General features: G+C 35.9%; 1 protein-coding gene across 5 annotated transcripts in view; it reads left to right on the top strand.

The window, feature by feature from the left end:
* DPP10 (dipeptidyl peptidase like 10) overlaps positions 1-23,266 on the top strand; it is a gene marked incomplete at both ends in the record, with an annotated part of 1,360,615 nt that overhangs the window by 861,617 nt on the left and 475,732 nt on the right. For all 5 annotated transcript variants that reach the window (XM_080799574.1, XM_080799572.1, XM_080799571.1 and 2 more), the window contains one exon: positions 4,377-4,491. In XM_080799574.1, the coding sequence (XP_080655700.1) occupies positions 4,377-4,491 (115 nt within the window). The remainder of the gene's footprint in view (positions 1-4,376; positions 4,492-23,266) is intronic.

Raw genomic sequence — 23,266 nt, 5'->3', positions numbered from 1 at the left:
AGCTCCAGGAGAGGGAGGGGGACCCACATGGGTTGCCCCTGGAGTTTCGAAGCGTAGGGGTTTTTAATGAGCTCTTTTGGGGAAGTATCTTAAGCAATCAGGGTGTGCTGAGTCCTGCCAATCAGGGCTTTGGTGACGTATCTGTCTATCTATTAGGTTAATGTGCACGTGCTGATGGTCCTTTTTTTGCTGACATCTAGGGGCTTGGGTCTTAAACTGCCCCTTGCCCATGATATTGACCAGTGATTAATTGTCTTAATTTAGACATTTGCTGAAGTCATTTCTATAAAGGCTGTAAAGTAGAATGCCAGTGTGGTCCTGTCTAACCTGCAAAACAGGATGTCAGTGCTCTATTTTAGCTGTCCTGACTCCATATTTTTTTGTTGGGGACCCTGGCCCTGATTACTGTCCAGCTAACTTCTAATACTATAATTCATTCATTCATTTTAAAATTATCTGCGGTATACCTAGTATGTGCCAAACTCTATTCACAATGCTAGTGATGTAGCAGAGAACAAGATGAACTACATTAATGACACCATGAAGTTTCTATTCTGGAGAGCTGAGAAGGATAGAGTGAACATGTAAACACCTTAATGTATATTCTTAACTAGCTTGATATGTTATTATAGATACATGATTAAATATGATCTGTGATGTATCTAAAATGATAATGCTATGAAGAAAAAGGGGAGTGAGAGACTAGAAGGGATATAAAATGTTACTTCGAGAGGGTGGTCAGGAAGGAGCATTTGAGATGAGACTTGAATGTAGAGAGTGATCTACATTAAGTGTGTTGAGGGAGAACACTCCAAGCAGTTCATTTAATGTGAACTTTATTGTACCAAAAAGTTTTCTTTGAATAATTGATTTTAAAACTTACATTTAAAATAATTACATTATTATTCCATTTGTTCAGGTAAAACAAACAAAGAAATCTGAGGTTCAGAAAAAGACATCTTTGCAATCTCACAACTCTTAAGTAATTCAGCCTATTGGTACAATGTATTTTAGGCATTTTTTTTTTCCAGAAGGGAAATCATTTTTGGCTTGCATAATTAGGTGAAATTCCCAAGAAGAGAGCCATTAGAGCAGGATGGTGAATGATTGACAGTGCCTATAAGTGGAGGCATGCTGAAGGGAATGGGTAGGGAAGAATTAGGAAGGAAAGTGATTTGAAGGTTGAAGCATCTGAGGCATGGGTGCTGAATGGCAGTCAGAGCAGTTTGGGGTTGTGTTCTTTTTCAAAAAGGATCAAGCTGGATGAGGAAACTGGAGCTTGGCTATAGACAATTGTTAATGTAAATTCTCTCACTTGCATTTGATCCTTTAGGTAGTATAGAGACATTAAAGGACTTTGTGGGATAAAGTGACATAAGGGAAACCATGCTTTAGAAATATTGCCATAGTAATAGAATATAAGGTGGATAGAAAGGGGGGAATTATACTACAAGCTCATTAAGTCTGCAGTTCCCAAATGGACATGTAGATGTCTTGGGTATTGACAAGTCATCTTAAAGGAGCCACACATTCTTATGTGCATCACTTTAGGAACAGAATTTTTTTTTTTTTTACTCAAATGTGTTTTACCATTTCAAAAATGATGTATCTTCCCAGTCCACCATGACTGGAAAAATATAAATTTACTTGAGAACATTACAGAATTCAGGATAGCTTTTCTTTAATTGTGAATTTTATCAAATAAAAGGTAATAAAGTACAACTGTTATTATGTCGGGGTCCAAATTGTTCCTCAATTCATTGATTTATTTATTGATTTATGCATTTATCCTTGACAAATTTGTCTTTAGAATAGCATATTAAAGTGGTTAAGGGCCAGAGTTTATGGACTGGCCCCAGAGATCTCCCACTTATTTATAGTAAGTGGATTTTTAATTAATCTCCCTAAATCCCACTTTTCTCATCTGCGACTCTTATCAAAATAAGAGTAATCTCACCTGATTTTTTATGATTATGGGAGATTATGAATATAAAGTATTCAGTATAATGCCAAACACATAGTAAGATATCTAAGGTATTCTTACTGTTAGATAACATTTGGTAGATTTTACATGGCTATTCAAAAACTGGAAAGTACACTCAAGTCATTTCTTTAGTAATTCGCCCTGTGTTCAAGTATATGGTACTTGCTGGATAACTAATTTGTGAAAGCACACCCTGAATGCCCTGTTAATCACTGAGAATGTAGAAATCCTGTCCTCTCTCTATATTCCCATCAAGCAGAATGTACAGAAGAACGTGTTGTTCAGTGTTCAGGTCAGAGGCTCTGGGGCTGGCCAACCTGGAGTATCTCCTTTGTAATAGTGTCCATTTGGCAAGCCTTGATCTCCTTAGGGCTCTGGCCATGCAGAGAAGGAGAGGCAACAGATAGTTGTGAAGGTAATTTGCTCTGGTATCGAAACTTAGAGCATGTAGATCCCAGCAATGGATACTTGTTCACTTGGTCACTGGATTCCCTGTAAGTTTTCCCAGTAAACCTATGTCTCTGTCACTGTCTCTGGGTTTTGTCTTTGACCTTACTGGACCATTACTCATTGTAGGTTTAGAGTCTTCTAAGGTAAGCCTGCATATCAAGTGACAGGGAATCAAGATCAGAATCAGTAGATTTAAAATTATAATTTACTCTTGATTCTTTTATTGGAATGAGATGTCAGTTATTATTAGCTTATACATTTGACCCTTGAACAATGTGAGGGTTGGGGCACCAACCCCAGCACAGTCACAAGCCCATGTGTAACTTTTGATTCCCCAAAACATAACTACTTACAGCCTACTGTTGACCAAAAGCCTTACCAATAACAATAAAGAAGTAAAGAGCTAACTGATACATATTTTGTTATGTGTATTATATACTATATTCTTACAATACAGTAAGTTTGAGAAAAAATGTTATTAAGAAAATCATAAGGAAGAGAAAATACATTTATAGTAATAAACTATAAATATTTGTATACTATATGAGTGGACTTGTGCAGGTCGAGTATGAATGGAGAGTCTAGCCAAAATGCAGTAAAATTAGAGGTGTTGGATAATGAGCATTAATAAGTGTGGGAAAGAGATGTGAAGGCAGTTGTGTTAAAAGAGTAGAATTGACCTCTGCTGGATTTGGTCCATCAGACTGAAAGACAAAACAGTTGATCACAGAAGGGAAGGAAAAGAACAAAATACCTTCCACACACGTTCTCTTGCATTTATTTGGGGTATACTTCTTCATGTCCAAAGTGTTTATGGCAGAATTGAATGTCAACATCCCGATATGAAAATTGCTCATGGTTTTAATCTGTGAGTCCCAGGAACCCATTTATAATTTATTACATGTTTGCTATTATATTTGTCTTTGTTTAAAGCAGGGCTGCTCTTGCTGAGTGATCTGTACACACGTAGTGAGCTGGATAACTTTATGTTTTGTTTCTTTGTCTTCAAATCACTTAGCTAGTTTTGAATAAAAAAGGCTTTGTTGGGAAGGAGGAAAAGAAGCTGGGAGATGGGGTAGGAAGAAAGAAATGAGAGATTCAGTGCAAAGAAAATCTGGCATTCATTTTAATTCAGTGTGCTGTTTGCTTAGCTTTGGTGAATTGTGCTCACATGTTTCTAGTGAACAGGGCAGAACACAGATCATCTGAAAAATGAAAATCTTTACTCTATGTATTGTGAGAGATGTTCAAGTTTATCCTCCCCCATCAATCTTATCTCCTTGCCAGTATTAGGCATGCTGCCTAGGGAGAGGACGCTACCAACCGTTGATAGGGAAGCACTCATTTAATTTAGTTACTACATCCTGTTGATTTTTATGAGTGGTGGGGGAGCTGTTTGAAAAGCACCTGTTGTGTTGACAGATGTACCCTGCTCTGCAGCATGGGGCAGTTTGAACGATTTTCCCATCTCAAATCTTTTTCCTATCCACTTAGAAAAGTAGTCCACGAGAAAAACTAGAAAACTAGTTCCCCAATTGGGAAATATTGGTATCTAAATCTTTATCATAGGTTCCGTTGTAGTAAGAAAAAATGTTAAGTGGGTGCACTTTATTTCCATAATATGTTGCAGAGTATTTTGGCTATTGTCCTATGCACTATTTATTTATTATTTATTGTCAATGCACTTTAACGCTGTCTACATTTTGGACAGCAGGCATAATGCTCTGTTGGTTTATCTCTCAGAGAAATAAGATTACCCCCCAAAAGATAGCCATTTATAATATATGCACCTTTGAATAATTAAGTGAACTACCAAAGAAGAAAAGGATCCTAATTAGCTTTCAAACTGTGATTGTGCCATGCACTGAATCATTCCTTTATGAATACATTTCTTTCGGAGCATGTATAATTATGAACCTTTTTATTTTTTCTATCTCGGTAGGAACTGGGAAGTAACAGCCCTCCACAGAGAAACTGGAAGGGAATTGCTATTGCCCTGCTGGTGATTTTAGTTGTATGCTCACTCATCACTATGTCAGTCATCCTCTTAACCCCAGGTAATTTGTCTTTATTCCTCTCTTATGATGGTATTGTGGATGATAATTTCACATTCAAATGCCTTAAGAGGGTAGCCATATGTGGTATCTTAAGACACATTAGCATTGGTTGGAATTTAAAAAAAACATGCATAACCAGACATTTTGCAAATGGCACAGTAATTTTGTGGTTCAAATATCGTGTGAGATATTTTGGGGGAAGCTGAAATGTAAAATATATACATTGAGAATGCCAAGGAGATCTTTCGTCTCCATTGCTACTTAGAGACTTACTATGTTTGTCAGTTAATAAATGCAGGGGACATTTGACTTTCATTGTATGTTGACAATGAGGGAGTGGAAACTGGAAGTCCCCATATGGAGGTGATAGCTCAGCTGTGATGAGGGCGGTAAGGGAGGATTTGAGAGACGGTGATGGTTTGATCAAAAGAGAATGAGGTCAGCTGCTAAATGCTTCTTTCTTCTGTTCCCTTCTTTCCTTGAAGTTTTTATATTCCCAGTTTCCCCTTGTCTAAAGAACATTGCCAAATTGCCCTTGCAATGATCTTTAAATTGTGTCCTTTACATTAAAGAGTTGAACACTAATATATAAATTAGCAGTAGGCTTAATTCTTCTTTGGGGATTATTTCAGTACCCAGAAGTTTTACTGCTCTTTAGTAGGTGCTAATATTGGAAGACAGAGAAAAGCTGCTGGCTTTTAAATCTCCCCAAAATGTCTTCCAATAGCAAATGCACTTCGCGTGCTGCTACACCCATCCACCTAGCTTCCTCAAAGACTGGACACCCATAGATTGCTCAGGATTGTAAAAACTAGTCATTTCTGGGATAGGATTAAGCTCGTCCCCAGATCAACTGACGTAATGAAGTTACAGCCTGTTGTCGAATAATACGTATTTACACTTCAGTTCTTGCTCTTCTTTTGTTATTTATAAGCCCTTAAACACGTTGAATGTATTTCCTCATGTACAAAATAGGATTAACAATAATAGTTCTCTTTCAGAGTTATTTAGTCAACTAATTACAGTGACTAATTACATAAATGACAGTATCAATTGCTGCAATATGGTATTTTGTGAAATATACCATCTTTGTAAAAATATGGGCTTTGAAATGTATAAATTGCCAAAAATCACTTGTAATTATGATTTAACATATGAAGAGATTGAAAAAGGAATTAAAGAAATCAGGAGGGAGGAAAGGGAGAGAAAGAGAGAGAAAGGAAGAAAGGAAGAAAGATGAGAGAAAGAAAGAGAGGAAGGACCAATGAAAAGGAAGAAATGGAAGAAAGATGAGAGAGAGAGAGAGAGAGAGAGAGAGAGAGAGAAATCTTCCCTGATGAGAGCTGACTTACCCAGCATTCTCTTCAGGAACCTGTCTTAACTGCCTCATATGTACGTCTGCAATACAGTGTAATTGACCAATGTGATGGCTCTAAGTTGTTGCTGAATGCCAAGAATCTTTGTTTAAAGGAAGATAAGCTTATGTTCAGCATAGTGTTCCGCTTACATTATTTTAATGTAATTATTAGAAAAATGAATGAGTTGGGTATATTGCCTTCTATTGGGGACTATTAACCAGATGGAGAAATTGGTGCCTTGATGGCCTGTGTGTTTCTCTTAAACTTTCTTCCATCTGATTATAGCAGCTTTTCCCACTGATTCATTTTCTCAGAATTTCTTGTTACCGAGGCCATTGTGATACTTCAGGGTCCTTTGAGTATCTGGTATAAGCAAGACTTTATAGAGTTGCCCACTGACTAAACTTCTTCTACCCAGCTGTTTCCGTGTTGTTCAATATAAAAATGGAGTACGGTTGGAATAAATTTGTCATGCACTTATTCATTTTTTAAAGCATAGACTTTGGGCGAGACACACCTTGGTTTGAGTTCTGGCTCTGTAATTTCCTGGTTTTGTGAAATTGGCCAATTATTTAACCTTGTGCAGTATTTCACTCATCTGTATTATGGGTGAAATGTATTATGCCAAATTTACAGTGTCCTTATGAAGGACAGATGACATACAATAATTCAGGTGTTCAGTAGAGTGTCTGGCACTGCTGTTACTCTTCCTATTAGGATTGCTGTTCTTCAGTACGGACTGACCACCAGACACAATGCCCAGCACTGTGTGACATGAGGGAGGTTTCTAAGAAAAAACAAAGTCTCTCTGGAATATAGATCTTCTGTAATTTCAATTTTAAATTACGGCAGGGGAAAGGGACTAAACATTCAACCTGGAGTCAGCCTTTCCGTAGTCTGCTTGTTCATTCATCTATTCACTCATCAATAAATAATTATGGAGTTCTTACTATATTCTCGGTGCTATGGGTAGTTGGCCTTGCTTTCTCCTGCTTTATATCCATCACCTCAAATCCTTTTCCTTAATGACACAAACACTCAACCCAAAGACTTAATTTCATGTGAGATTAGTCGTATGAATGGAACTAGCAGTTATTTTTAGATTTGTAGCTTATTAAGTACACTTAACATACCACATGTTCAAAGGTCTATGGTTTTTACTGTTATTTTTGTCAAGAATATTATGATATGAAAAATAAGTCAGTATGCTGGAGTAGAAAAGGTATTGCTATCGGGAACGGTTGAACTGCGTTACGCACTCTTTATTTGTACACTGAATGCCACCAAGGACTTGGGAAATTATAGAAATTAATGAAGTAGGTAGGGGTAATGAGGATGTTTAGGAATTTACTTGAGTCATGAGCAAGCAAATACCAGTCTAGTTACAGGGCCTTCATGGTGGGCTCAAACTGAACGGTGTAGTGAAGTACAGGGCTGGGAGACCATGGCCTAAGACTTGAGTCAGAAGCCTGGAAGCAGTCTTAGAACTTATGTAGTCTTGTCTTCCTCACGAGAGATGGAAAAACCTGAGGTTGTTTAATCTAGAATGTGCATCAAGACCATTAGTGTAGACTTTTGATTAAGCACGTGTATGTGCCTGTGCATGTCTGTGGTCAGACTCTAGTACTCTAATTACACCATGTCTTCCTCTTCTGACTCTGGTTTAAGACCCTCAGCTGTGCTAGAATAGACACACATAGGAAAACCTCCAACTAGAGAGATAATGTACAGTACCTCCTTCTCTTGTTCCTTTGCCCACCCGTAGCCCGGTCAACTGTCTAGGTAAAACTACTCAGGCAGATGGAAAATTTTAACCAGGAAGGGGAATTCATGTCATGAGGAGAAACTAGTGATCCAAAAATTATTTAGCAAAATACTAGACCTTTTTTAAAAAAGGTTTGTATTTATTTATTTATTTATTTATTTAAGAGAGAGAGAGAGAGAACCGTAACGGGGGAGGAGCAGAGGGAGAGAGACAAGCAGGCTCCTGCTGACTGCGAAGTCCTATATGGGGCTCCATTTCATGACCCAAAACCAAACCAAGAGTAGGATGCTTAGTTGACTGAGCCACTCAGGTGCCCCTCCTTATGCTTTCTATAGCTTTATAATAACCTTGGGAAAATCACTTACCTCATTTGACATCAACCGTTTGTTTGAAGAAGGGCATCTTTGGTTTAGCAGATTATGAAGTGATCTTTTGAAGTTTCTTACAGCTCAAATATCTGTGATCTAATATAATAACAACAGCAATAATTATGGCTTCTTTGGTAACAAATGTAGCAACAGATTAAATCTGGTGAGCTCTCATACTAAGTCTCTTCTACTCTGAAAATATATTTAATGGTTTTTTTTAAGGGGGTGGGGGAAAGAAAGCAAATAAAAAGTTATGTAGTCTAAGAAATGATTTAGAAACTGTTTTGCTCAAAATAGCATCACATTTTGGAGGTAAGTGCTAGGCAATGCAAGCTTATAACCAGAGAAACACATGTTCATTGTAATTTTGGTTTGATTGCAGATTTTATTACAGAAGTAATTTGACACAGGTGTCTTAATTTCCAAGATTGTCAGCAACTTCCCTGCCTGGTGAAGAGAAGTCCTAATTATTTTTGAAGAGTGGGTTAACCATTCAAGTATTTCTTTAATAAGTAACTATTTTTGAAAGGAAGAAATTATTCATTTCATTTTTTTTTATTAAAGGGAAGACTTATTTAGATGCATTGATCAAGCCAACTTATTTTTTTCTATCATTGGTACTGAATCAGTTTAAAGAGAAAAGAGCACCCATTCTTATTTTCAGAATATGTAATTTGAAGATTCGTATTTATACTCTACAAATAGATAAATATACATCCAAGGCTGTTATGGAGACTGGTCTTACATAGCCATGTATGCCCTGTGCAGTCTCCTATATCCATGGGGTATATAGAATGAGAATGATCACGGTCCGAAAAAAAAACAAAAAACAAACAAACAAACAAAAACCAAAGCAAAACAAAAAAAAAACTTTCATGCAGAATGCACTTACACATTTTGACCTGTTTTGAGAGGAGAGACACATATTTCATGAAACCAAATGTATTTAGAGGAAATTATTCTTTAAGCTTTCAATTTGGTTGCTGTATTGAGACAGACAGTGATGTGGACTGTTTGTAGTACACAGATTTTCAGTAACAGTGGCCTGCTGCCCTTTGATTGGTGTCTCTAATCAGTCAGTGTCAAAACAGGGTCATTAGATTAATTTGCTACTATGGCTGACTAAAGACAAAATTGTAAGGCAGTAAAATTGTGTCCTCATCATTAGCCCTAGCTCCTCAGACAATTTCCTATTCCTTTAGTACCCTCTTGAGGTAAGCCTCCTGAGTTGGTCTTTGCAGGTCTGTCAGAGCATAAAAGAAAAGAAGCATTCAAATATAAGTCATCCGCATTCATGTAGAACTCATCAGGGCTCTGCTTGATCCAAGTTAAACAAGAACTTAATAGGGATCATCTTGTTTCACTGTATGCATACCTTTATTTTCACTTCTAGAAGTGTGTCTAAGAGTAAATTTTACACTAATTTTAGATGCCATGTTGGGAAAGAATTTACACATGTTGAGATTGCCACTGTGGTGCTAAAGGTTAGGTAAATCTTTATGTCAGGTAAGGATTTTGATCCATGAAGTTGTGCTCATATCATTCCCTGGGAGCCAAAATTTAGAACTGAGGAAGCCGAGGGAACCAGAGAAATTTAGGCAGCTTTGTCCAGAGAAATAAAACAAAAACTAGAAGCTAAAACTTAAGGATGTGTATGTGTCTTTGAAGAAATGCCAATTTATATTTTTCAAAGAGAGTGTATAATCCTGTCATTTATTCCTCATAATATACAAACTTAAAGAAAGTGCAGTTTTCTAGGTAATGCAGCTAAGGTCTGAAGCTTTTGGATAAATTCGGTGCCTAGTTTGTGGAGAAAAGATTGCAGAGTGAGTGATTACATTGACCTTCATTCAGACTGACTTGAGTTCATGCCCTAGCCTTGATAGGTGCTTGAAAATAAGACTTTGAGGAAAAGGATTCTTTCTTCCTGTTGTCTTACATACCAGGTTTTTAAATAAGGAACGATTTGACCCTTTGAAACGAGGCTTTCAAAAGATTAATCTGTTCCCATTTATAAAAAGAATTTTCTAGAAAGCATTTGATAAAATTAAGTATTTTATTGGAATGGTGACAGCTGATTAGTTATTGTTATGCAAAAACTCAAAATGAATTTATTCTCCTTACTATTATGTTCTACCAAAACAATCGCTTCTGGTTATAGTTAGTTAAAATGTCATGTTATATTATGTTGCAAGCAATCTCTTGGCAGCTGCAATTTAAAAGGTGTCATTTAAGCATCTGACCTGTGTTTTAAAATGTCAAAGCGACAATTAAACCATCCCATAATGCTTTTATGAGAGGGAAATAATGTTTTACAGATTTTAAGATTTGCATTACTCACTTGTAAACATGAACATCAACTAAGATGCAAACTGTTTATTTTATTTTGTTGAATTAAAAAAGAAGATATGTTGTATTGATAGGCATAAGCTAAATTGTCTCTGCTTGTTTCTTCCAAGAACAGCACAGATGAGCCCATTTGAGTATAGTATTACCCAGGCATCAACAGGCTGCCAAAGAGAAAACAATGACAGATTCTAACAGTTTCCCCCTGGATAACATGGGTTATTGTTGCTTTCCTAGATTTATCTCTCATGCTGAATGAAAAATAATTTTCTTCGATATGAATAAAGTTAAGAGCAGTTATTTTTTTTTTGTCTTTGCTTTCCAGTTACATTTACGTTTAAGTCAAATTTGATTTCTTTACTTATTCTCATTTTTTGTATTATCTAATGAGATAAATAATGGATTTAGCTTACATTATGATGTGTTCAATTAAGTAAGTCAAAAGAGAATCTGTTTTAATAAGCAACATTTATTAGCTCCTTGTTACAAGCCAGATATTATGCTAAGTGCTTTGTATGCACTATTTTATTTATCCTTACACCACTAATGTGAAATAGATACTATTAATTTATGCATATTCTACATTGTTTGGTTGAGTCTTACAAGTTAAAGTAAATTGTCTGTCACAGAACCAGAACATGGAAAAGCCAGCGCTTTTTGACTCTAGCGTGTGTCTTAAGCTTTGAAATACAGGATAAGATATATTATTGCACCCATGGAAAGTATAGGCAAGAAGTATGTTAGAAAAAAAAAATGTGCTCTGCTTCATTCTCACGCTGATTTCTTAATAAATGAGTTGATTCTGTATCTTCTTTAAATGGAATGTGCGACAGGGAAGGAATAAATTGGGGTATATAATGGGAAAAATGTGAAGGGAGTGGCAGAAGTGGGGAATTGAAAATTATGCATGTAAGTTCTGTATGCATTTTTATTTCAGCTATTATGTTTGTTTGTTTGGTTTTGGTTTGTTTTTTTGGAACCTCAAACACCCACGATAAAATATAAGGCCACACTTTCTTTTCTAAACCACACTGTACTAAAATTATTTATATGTCACAGCTTTAAATATTTTGTCATATTTTTTCATTGAAATACAAATTTTAGGAATATGATAGCCTGCCCTCTAAAAATGGGAGGAACAAGACAGCCTGATCCTTGAGAAGCGAAGTTTCCTTAAAAAAGGATGTTGCCTTGGGGGCAGCTGGGTGGCTCACTGGGTTAAGCCTCTGCCTTTGGCTCAGGTCATGATCTCAGGGTCCTGGGATGGAGCCCCACATCAGGCTCTCTGCTCAGCAGGGATCCCGCTTCCCCACCCTGTCTGCCTGCTTCTCTGCCTACTTGTGATCTTTTGCTCTCTGTCAAATAAATAAATAAAATCTTTAAAAAAAAAAAAAAAAGAGGATGTTGCCTTCAACTCCCTGTCCTCCTGGAGGAAGAAAGCAAAAGCTTTTAGCATACATTTGCCCCCTGTGTTTGTGAAAGGGGACATTTTAATAAGCAGTGATTTGATTTACGGTCCAGCTCATTGTCTTTGAACTGTAACTTAAGCTATCCCATTCCGGAGTTCATTCATTAGGTGTAAGAGAAGACTCTATCTGTAGAAACTAATAAAACAGACAGACAAATAAAAATCATAATTAAATAGCCCTTTAAAATATCCCACTTAATGGGGCACCTGGGTGACCCAGTGGGTTAAGCCTCTGCCTTCGGCTCAGGTCATGATCTCAAGGTCCTAGAATTGAGCCCTGCATCGGGCTCTCTGCTCAGTGGGGAGCCTGCTTCCTCCTCTCTCTGCTTGCCTCTCTGCCTATTTGTAATCTCTCTTTCCATCAAATAAATAAATAAAATATTAAAAAAAATAAAATATCCCACTTTCTGCCATTGTTCTGGTGAATGAAATTTTAGCTGGAACAATTTAATGAATGTTCATTGCTTTGACTTGTTTTCTACAATATTTCTCTTGGTCTAAGATTATTCTACTGAGTGTAGGGCCCAATTGAATAAACTCTAGAAAAACTGGAATACTGAAATAAGACTTGGGAAACATCTTTACTTATAGGGGAAGACTGTTCCTTATGCATAGGCATAGAAGATCTGTGATCCTAGACTCACAGCTCACTTTGTTTCTCCTGAGGCATCATTTGTAATTACATAACAGGGGGCAAGACCAGTAAATTCACTTTTTTATATTGATTATAATTCAACATTTAGGAGTTCTAGTTACTCCAATTACCTTATCTTTCCCAATCACATTCATTATCTTTATTGAGAACAACTTTAATTTTATTAAAGTGCAGTTCATAAGGTGCATGGCTGACCCAGTGGGTAGAGCATGCAACTCTTGATCTCAGGGTCATGAGTTCAAGCTCCACATTGGTTATAGAGCCTACTAAAAAAAATGAAATTATCAATTTTAAAGTGAGTGATCCAGTGGCATTTAGTGCATTCACACTGTGTGCAATCACTACCTCTGTCTAACTGCAAAGTATTTGTATCACCCCAAAAGGAAACCTTATACCCAGTGAGCAATTACTGCCCATTTTCCTCTACCGTCTCTAGTGATCACCAATTTTTTCTTGGTCTCTTTAAATTTACCTGTGTAATATTTCATCTAAGTGTGACCAAACAATATGTGTTTTATTCCTGACTTCTTTGACTTAACATAAAACGATGTAGGCATTCATCCATATTTCAGATAATAGTATTTCATTCCTTTTTATTGACGAATAGTATCCCATTGTATGTGTGTGCCTCAACTTGTTTATCCTTGTATTCACTGATGGAAATTTGGGTTGTTTTTGCATTTTGGCTATTGAGAATAGTGCTGCTATCAACATGTGTGTACATGTAGTTTTTGAGTCCTATTATTTTTTTCATGGTTAGGGTTGTATAACTAGGAATGGAATTATAGGATCATATGGTAATTCTCTGTTTAACTTTTTGAGGAGCTGCCATACTATTTTGCACATCATTGGAACCATTTTACATTCCCAACAGCAATACACAGATGTTCTAGTTTCTCCACTTCCTCACATACACTTGTTATTTTCTTTCTTTTTTTTTTTTTTTCTTTTTTTTAATGATAGTCATCCAAGAGATGTGAAGTGGTACCTCATTTGGCTTTAATTCACATTTCCATACTGATTAGTGATGTTGAGCCTCTTTTCGTGTGCTTATTGGCCATTTGTATATCCTGTGAAGAAATGTCTATTTAAATCCTTTGCTGCTGTTTTAATTGGACTTTTGGTTTTATTGTTGACTTGTACAAGTTCTGTATTCTGGTTATAATCTCTTGCCAGATATATGATTTGCACATATTTTCTACTATTCTGTAGGTTGTCTTCACTTTCTTGATAGTGTCCTTTGATGCACAAAGTTCTCAATTTTGATGGAGTCCATTTATTTTGTTATTGTTGCTCGTGCTTTTAGTATCATATGTATGAATCCATTGCTAACTCCAAGTCATAGGGATTTACCACAATGTTTTTTTTAAAGAGAGTTATGATGTTACCTTATCTTTTTGGATCGTTGATTGATTTTGAGTTAATTTTGGTATATGGTGTGAGGTAGGGAATCCACCTTCAGTTTTTACATAACATACATTTCTCTTAGCACCTTTGTTGAAGAGACTATTCTATCCCCATTGTATGGTATTTCACCCTTGTTGATTATCACTGATCACAGATAATATGGATTTATTTAAGGATGTGCATTTTTAATATATGGCTCTATGTGTCTGTCCTTGTGCCAGCATCACGCTGTGCTGGTTACTATAGCTTTGTAGTAAGTTTTGAAATGAGAAAATATGAATGGTCCAATTTTTTTTTAAAGATTTTATTCATTTATTTGACAGATAGAGATCGCAAGTAGGCAGAGAGGCAGGCAGAGAGAGAGAGGAGGAAGCAGGCTCCCTGCTAAGCAGAAAGCCCGATGCGGGGCTCCATCCCAGGACCCTGAGATCATGACCCAAGCTGAAGGCAGAGGCTTTAATCCGCTGAGGCACCCAGGCGCCCCTGGTCCAAATTTTTTAAAATTGTTTTGCTATTCAGAGTCCCTTGCAATTCCTATCAATTCAAAAATTGGCTTTTCCATTTTTGCAAAAATAGGCAGTTGTGGTTTTGATAGTAATTGTGTTGAATATGTGGATCACTTTGGTTAATATTATCATCTTAGAAATACTAGTCTTTCAAGTGACAAACATAAATTGCCCTTCCATTTATTTATGTCTTTAATTTCTTTCAGTAATACTTTGTGATTTTAAATGTACAAGTCTTTTATTCTTCAGTGAAATTTATTCCCAAGTATTTTATTCTTTTGGATGTTACAATAAATAGAATTGATTTTTTAATATCCTTTTTTTTTTTTTTTTTTGATTACTCAATGCTGGTGTATACAAATACAAGTATTTGTAGAATGTTGATTGGGTACCCTTTAACTGTGTGGAATTCACTGATTAGTTCTCAGGGGTTATTAAGGAGTCTTTGGTCTTTTAAGTGTATATAGTTTATTTCTTCCTTTCTAAATTCACTTCCTTTTATTTCTTTATCTTGCCTAATTATTCTGGCTAGATTCTAGTACAGTGTTGAATAGCAGTGGTGAAAATGAACATCTTTTTCTCATTTCTTATCATGGGGTAAAGCTTTCAGTCTTTCATCATTGACTATTGTCTTAGCTTTGGGCTTTTCATAGATGATCTATTGGTGAGTTTGAGGAAGTTTCCTTCTATTCCAGATTTAAAAAAAAAAAAACATTTTTATGAGCAGAGAGTGATGGATTTTGTCAGCGCATTTTATCATTAATTGAGATGATTATGTGTTTCTCCTTTTTTTTCCCCCAATAATGTGTTGTTACTTTGGTTGATCTTCTTTTGTTGAGCTCCCCTTACATTCCTAGGGTAAATCCTTCTCCTTAATGATGCATAATCCTTTTGATATGCTGACAAATTTGATTTGTTAATTTAAAAAATTCTGCCATTATCTGCTAGTATTGGGTTGAGGAGTTTTGCATCTATATTCATAAGGAATATTAATAAATTGTCTTTTCTTATGTTTGTCTAGATTTGGATCAGGATAATTCTAACGTTATAGAATGAATCAATAGTATTCCCTCCTTTCCTGGTTTTTGGAAGAGTTTGAGAACAATGGTGTTAATTTTTTAAGTGTTTTGTAGAATTCACAATTGAAGCCATCTAATCCTGTATATTTCTTTTTTTTTTTTTTTTTAAAGATTTTATTTATTTATTTGCCAGAGAGAGACTACAAGTAGGCAGAGAGGCGGCAGAGAGAGAGGAAGGGAAACAGGCTCCCTGCCGAGCAGAGAGCCTGATGCGGGGCTCAATCCCAAGACCCTGGGATCATGACCTGACCCTGGGATCATGACCTGAGCTGAAGGCAGAGGCTTTAACCCACTGAGCCACCCAGGCGCCCCCTGTATATTTCTTTATTGGAATGTTTTCATTACTGATTCAATTTCTTTTTTTTTTTTTTTTAATTTACTTGTTACAAATATATACAGAAATTCACAACCCTGAGTTGGCGACTTGAGACAAAATCAAGAGGTGGAAGCTTAACTCACAGAGCCACCCCGGTGCCCTTACAACAACTTACTTTGAATTGATGCTAACTCAACCTCAATAGCCTACATAAACTCTACTTTTATATAGCTTTGCCCTTTCTTATATTGGTTTTGTTGCAAATTACATCTTCTATACATTGTGCACCCTTTAACACAGATTTAAAATTATTTCTTCATTTGTCTTGTATATCATATAAGAAATATAGAGTGGAATTCTAAACCAAATATACAGTAATATTGACTTTTATGTTCAGCTATATAGTTATTGCTACTAGAGTTCTTTATTTTTTCATCTGATTTTAAGTTACTAATTCCTTTTACTTCATCCTAAAGCACTCCCTTTAACATTTCCTAGAGGTCAGATCCCCTTGCAATGAACCTCCTCAGCTTTGGTTTCTGGCCTCACAGTTTTTGATAAGGAATCTGCAGTTAAACCCATTGAAGATTCCCTATATGTAAGTTGATTGTCTTTTGCTGCTTTCAAGATTATGTGTTTGTCATTAGCTTTTGGTAATTTGATTACAGTGTGTCTCAGCCTGGATCTCCCTGTGTTTATCCTTCTTGGAGTTTTTGAGCTTCTTGAGCACATAAATACATGTATTTTGACAAATTTAGCACGTGTTTGGCATTATCTCTGCAGATACTCTTTCTGTCCTTTCTTTTCTCTCTGTTTGGGACTCCCTTTGCTCATATATTGGTATGCTTAATGGTCTTCCACATGTTCTTAAGTTTTGTTTTCTATTTTCTTCTTTTTGTTCCTCAGGGTAGATAATTTCAGTTAGCCTAAATTCTAGTTCACTGTTTTTTTCCTTCTGCCTCCTCAAACCTACTATTTAAACCGCCTAGTAAATTTTAATTCTCATTGTAGTACATTTTAGCTCCAGAATATATGTGGATTTTAAAAAAGATTTCTATCTTGGGGCACCTGGGTGGCTCAGTAGTTAGGCATCTGCCTTCAGCTCAGGTCATGATCCCAGGCTCTGGGCATCGAGCCCCACATTAGGCAGGAAGCGTGCTTGACTCCCTGCTTCTGTTCCCTCTCTCCCTGTGTCTTTCTCTCTGTCAAATAAATAAATAACAACTTTTAAAAAAAATTCTATCTCTTTAATGATATTCTCCATTTTTTATACATTGTCCTCATGGTTTCCTTTTGCTCTTTGTTCATGGTTTCCTTTAGTTCAGTGAGTATATTTGAAACAGTTGATTTAAAGTCTTCATCTAATAAGAAACTTGTTTCTGCTTCCTCAGGGGCAGTTTCTGCTAATTTCTCCTGTCAGTGAGCCATACTATCTTGATTCTTTCCATGCTTTAAATTTTGTACTGAAAACTGCATTCTGAATACAATAATATAGAACACTTGGTACTGGATTCTTCCCCCTCTTAAGAACATATTTTGTTGTTGTTGTTTGCTGTAGACTGGAGCTGTTTTTGTTGTTGTTTAATTGACTTTTCTGATGTATTTTGAAAAGTCAGAATTTTCTGTCATATGTAGTCTCTGAAGTTTCTTTAGCTTGTGTTCAGCTAGTGTTTTTACAAAGAATTCCTTGAATTGTAGGAGCCAAACAAACTCTCCCAGTCTTTTCAGATCAGTTCTGTGCTGGGGACTTAATTCACTACTTAACCTGGTCATTTACAACTCTGCCTTGGCTGTCAAGTCCTGTTTTTATTAAGCCTAGAGTTCAGTCAGAGGTGGACACTTAGGGTCTTCTCAGGTCTTTTCTGAACATGCAACCTGCTCTCAGCATGCTTGCGGTTTCCTGTATTTCCCAATATATGAATGCACTTTGAATTTCTAATTTCCTTTTTTTTTATTATTATTATTATTTTTATTTATTTATTTGACAGACAGAGATCACAAGTAGGCAGAGAGGCAGGCAGAGAGAGAGGAGGAAGCAGGCTCCCCGCTGAGCAGAGCCCGATGTGGGGCTTGATCCCAGGACCCTGGGACCATGACCTGAGCTGAAGGCAGAGGCTTTAACCCACTGAGCCACCCAGGTGCCCCGAATTTCTAATTTCTTAAAGGAAAGCTTGCCCCAGCTTTTCTTCTCAAGCTTGAGTGCTCTGTTTTATGCTTTAACTGTAATTTTTTCCCCCAGATAGCTGTGGCTTATTCATTTACCTTATAACATTTTTCATAATATCCACTGATTTTCTGTGCTAGGTATTCTGGGTCTGGTGTAAGAAAAATAAGTGCCTTCTGTCAGTCTTTCCAATAGCCCCAGACAAGGCAGAGCAGGCAAACAGAGTTTCTTAGAGATAAGGTCTACCCTGCTTCTTCCAGAATCCAGGAACCAAGGTCACATACTCTAAATGCCGGCTGTTGACTTAAAGATCAACAGGGAACTAGGGAGGAGATTGGAGTAATGACAAATACAAATGCCTCAAAGCTTTTCTACTATTTCTAGATTACTTTTTTCTTGATTCAGTGTTTGCTAGATTGTTGTAAATCTTTGACTATTTTCCAGAGTTCTGACAAAGTTTATTCTGACTGTTTTGCTTCCTTTTTGATGTTTCTGTGGAGTAACAGCCTCTTGGAGCTGCCTATTCCTCCATGTTCACTGATACCACTCTGATGACAAACTTTGCTGATACAGTTTACACGTGCTTTGGCCTCTGTCTATGATTAACACGAGTTCTTTATTCTACTTGAAACCTTCAAGCATAGGGTTTATACCTTTACCATCTACACAATTCCCCATGCTTATCATACCATGCATAATAGTTTGCATTATCAGTACAAACTGGGTTTCCAATAAATGTTGACCAGTGACAAACTTGCCAATTATTCATGCTTACATTAGCAATTAGAGATTTTAACAGAAGTATTTTGTGAGATTTCATGTGGAGGAATATAGTAATGATAGGGTATTATCATTAAATCTGATGAAAAAATGATGATGTTGCCAAAAAGAAAATCCACATCATAGAGACCTAGAATACTATTTATTATACATTTAGCTGTTTGAAATGTAGATAAAAGTAAACAATAAAATACACAGTGATATACACAATAGGGCTTAGTGTAGGATATTTTAACAGATTATTAAGGACGTAAAAATACTTTTTGGGCATTTCAATTATATCTATCAACATTTACTGGATTAGATATTAAATTATATATTAATATATAATTAATATATATAAAACAAAATAAAATATATTAAATACATTAAATTAAATATTAGATATTAAAATATAATTTTGAGACTTTTTCTTAATGTTTCTTAATCACTTAAAATGACAACAATAAAACTATGCATGTGAATATAGATAACATATAATAAAAAAGTCATATTTTTCAGAAGAAAAATAGTGAGAATAGCATTATTTCATATTTTTTTACAAACCTATTTAATGTCTGGATGAGTAGAAGGCATCAGATTTCTCATATGTTTTCCTGTGTTAATTCTTTTTGGTTGACATATATGAAGGAATCATGATCTCATAATTATACATGGTTATAAATGGAAGATGTGTTTTAATAGCTTTTTCACATAATTATAGTTGTCCTTCCTTGATCCTTCTTGAAAACTTGGCAGGTGATTGATTCTCAAAGGTTAGTTGCTGTGTGGAATCTGAAAACATGTCAATAAATTATCAGTACTTTGCTACATTAAAACCCATTAGTCGCGTTTTATATTAGAAAAATCTCTTACTTATACGTGATTCTGTAGCATTGTGCCTCGGCCTTTTGCGAAGTATCAGTTCACTGCATTATGCCAATTTTCCAATTGTTGATGGGGTTTATTGTACAACATAAAAACAAAACAGAACAAAAACATAATTAACGTCACTGATGACACTACTTAAAAGTCTCACTAGAAAAATTCTGGGGAGTTCTTGCTGGTTCATTCAGTAGCTTGCATGACTCCTAATGAGGAGCCCCACATGAGGTGCAGAGATTACTTAAAATCTTAAAAAAAAAAAAAAAAGTTTTTGGAAAGCAGCCAAATTCAAGGTAGAAGTCACCAGTTTTCCAAAATGTACAAGTTTTGCTTAAGAGCTTAAATTTTTTAATTTTATAATTTGTAACAGATAGTCACATGTATGTGTGCTTATATGTGCATGCATGTATATGTTTTACATGAGAGGCTCATTTCATTCATTTTGAAGGAAAGCATTTGCCAACACAGGTATCCTTTGTTTTCTGAAAGTTTGCATTATGCTACTTTGTTTTTGTGAAAGATCTACATGAGTATAATAAGGGTTTGTTTTTTTTTTTTGTAAAACTGAAAATCCTCTTTGGATTTCTTTTGGTTAGCCAAAACAAGTACTGATGTAGGACTTTCATAAAAACAGGTACAATATAATCTGAGTTCTCAGAAAGCAGGAGGTACTTTAGCTTTACACATTTCAGTTTACAAAAGGTTTCAAAGGAACACTCTAATTCAAATACTGAACAAAACCTGTACTTAAATCTGAAGTCATTGTTCGTTATTCATTCCTTCTTGTAAATATGGTGTTACATGGAGAAAAAAAAGTGGTTAATTCAGTTCATAACCAGCTGCCGAGGTGTTTTTCCTTGAGATGATGATCATGTTGGCATACCGTGGAAGGGGTTTTGATTTTGTGTGTACTTCAGATTTTAAACAGATTTTACACAGATATTAAAAAGATTTAAGTATTGATATTTAATACAATTTTCATATTTTAAAACTCTATCGAGGAAATTCTTGAGGGAAATTGCATTTTTTTTTAATTGAGCGCATATGGACGTAATAGTGTTGGCTCACAATAAAGTGCTCTGCATTTCATCCACCATTGTTTTGTACCAAGGGTGAAAATTTCAACCCAGTGTAAAAGGAAGATAATGTTGTAATATTATTGTGAATATAATTTTGAGTGTAGGACGCCTCTTCGGTAGTTTTCACAAACTATACTCTGTAAACCTGAGCTATAGGGTAATAAAGATAGGAACCAAAAATTTGCTAATGGTAATGTAATTGAAACAAACAGCGTACCTGAGGGAGGAACACGGCTATATAAGAACTCAAAGGCTCAAAGTAGAACCATAGCACTTTAAGGTAAAAAAAATAAGGAAAAAGGCATCATTCCAGAGTGTGCGTGTGTCTGCATCATTGCATAATTTTCTCACAATGTGAAAGCCTTTGTGCAAGTATATTTCTTGTATTTAGCTTTTCTACTCAAATCCAGGAGATGTTAATTTGAAAAAGGCCTCAAAAAGAGGTTTGAGAATGATTAGCATTTTGAATAATTGACTAATTTGACTAATTAAACCTATGAGTAAATCCTAAAGCTCTTGATTTATTTATTCAAGAGATGACAAGTTTGAGGTAGAATTTAATAAGTCCTTCAGAACCTGAAAATACATTCTTTCTTTGATGAGCACTTAGAGTGTCTGCTGAAAACAAGGGGAAGTTGTCTAACATATAATAGAAGTGTGGGGATCCTACTGCTAGGCCATTGTGTGTGTGTGTCTGTGCGCGTGTGAGTGCGTGTGTGTGTGCATGCGCGTGTGTGTGCACGCATACCAGTGTGTGTGCATGGTATTTCCAAAAAAATTCTATATGAAGAAGTCAAAAATATGGTAAAGTAGAGCTGTTCTGGTTGTGGAGTTCTGATCACATAACCCCTGTCCTTCCCCCTCCAGTCTTTGTCCTGAGAGAGTTTATAGGAGTTTCTGGAATACAGCAGGCGGTAGTATGATTTTGGTCAGAACTTTTCTCTCTACAAAGAGGAAACTGACGTGTAAACAGACTAAGTGAAATTGTCATGGGCATATGTTCTAGCTAAGGGTTGAACTAGAATTAGCATATGACCTCCTAGCTCTGATGACTGTTAATTCAGCACTGTTGCTTGTTCTTGTTTGAGGATAGAGATGGGAGTATAGGTCCATAACCATGTGTTGGGAACCTTAGAGAAGATGAAAGGGTTACAGGAGGCAAACTTCTGGTAATCCACATTTCATGATTTCATATTCAATGTAAAATTCCTAAAAGTTCTCCCCATGTATGGTGAAAAGGGAGCAGGGTGGGGAAGGGGAAGGAGGAGACACATGAATAAATATAGAATACCTTATTTACCAGCTGTCCTGTTGGTTTCTATTTGGTATAGACCCAGCTTTGGTCATAGTTTGGTAACTTTTCACATAGCTGATTTTTAATATGCATTTTTATAATTGAAATATGGCTTTTGATATGAATACCACGTGCCAGAAATATACTTAGGAAGGAACAAATGTTCAGTGGAAAATAATCTGATCTAGGGAATAAATTGTATTAGAAGGGTATATATTAGTAGAGTTTATAAGAAACTGGGTTAATATGAATCAAAAGTAGTTGTAGGCAGTAGAATTGATGAGGAATTGACTGCCCTCTTTGTTCAAGAAATTTAGCTATTGCCGCAAGATATGAGAGTAAAAAAAGGCAAAAGAAAGAGATACAAAAGTAAATTCCTGAAATGCCAGAAGGAAAAAGGTGGTTTTCTGGGACTATAAAACAGATGTTATGTGATGCACTAATTCTTTTTGTGCTTCTGCTTGAATGACTGAATTGATGGTCACAACAAAACTATGTGACAAGCTGCTTGAAATTTCCTTCATTGAAAAGAGTAATAATTTATGATTTGGGTGATTCATATTTTTGATCTTATAGATTCAACATAGTCAAATGTCCTTCTTCCAAAAAGAAACTTTAGAGTGAATTTTACATTTTACCTTTTTTTTAAAAATTAATTATAAGAAGAAACTCAAATACTGAGTTTCTGGTAGGGTAAACCTGAGATTTACATTCATAGATTTTGAAACATTTGGCTTAAAACAAGAGTGAAAGACAAGGATGTTCCAGAAGAACAAAAAAACATTTCTTTGTGGTTCTGAAATTGAAAATTTTAAAGGTGCTTCATATTGACTTATACATTTTAATGTTTTAGTGATAATGAAAATGACTAACTTTTAGTAAACTAAATATTTTGCCTAATGATTTCCATATATTTGCTGATTTCTTTAAAAAATAAACAGGGGTGGGGCGCCTGGGTGGCTCGGTGGTTTAGGCCTCTGCCTTCGGCTCAGGTCATGATCTCAGGGTCCTGGGATCGAGCCCCGCATCGGGCTCTCTGCTCAGCAGGAGCCTGCTTCCCCCTCTCTCTGCCTCTCTGCCTAGCTCTGATTTCTCTCTGTCAAATAAATAAAATCTTTAAAAAAATAAATAAATAAAAAATAAACAGGGGTGTACCTGGATGGCTCATTCAGTTAGATGTCCAACTCTCGATTTCTGCTCCCGTCATGATCTCAGGATCTTAAGAGTGAGCCCTGTGTCCAGTTGCACGCTTGGGGTGGATTCTCTTCCTCTACCCCTCTCCCGACTCATGCTCTCTCTAAATTATATAATCCATCCATCAATCAA

This window comes from Martes martes (genome assembly GCF_963455335.1).
Source record: "Martes martes genome assembly, chromosome: 3".
NCBI lineage: Eukaryota > Metazoa > Chordata > Mammalia > Carnivora > Mustelidae > Martes > Martes martes.
The sequence above is the reverse complement of the archived record's forward strand: the minus strand, read 5'-3'. Positions and strand labels throughout refer to the sequence as shown.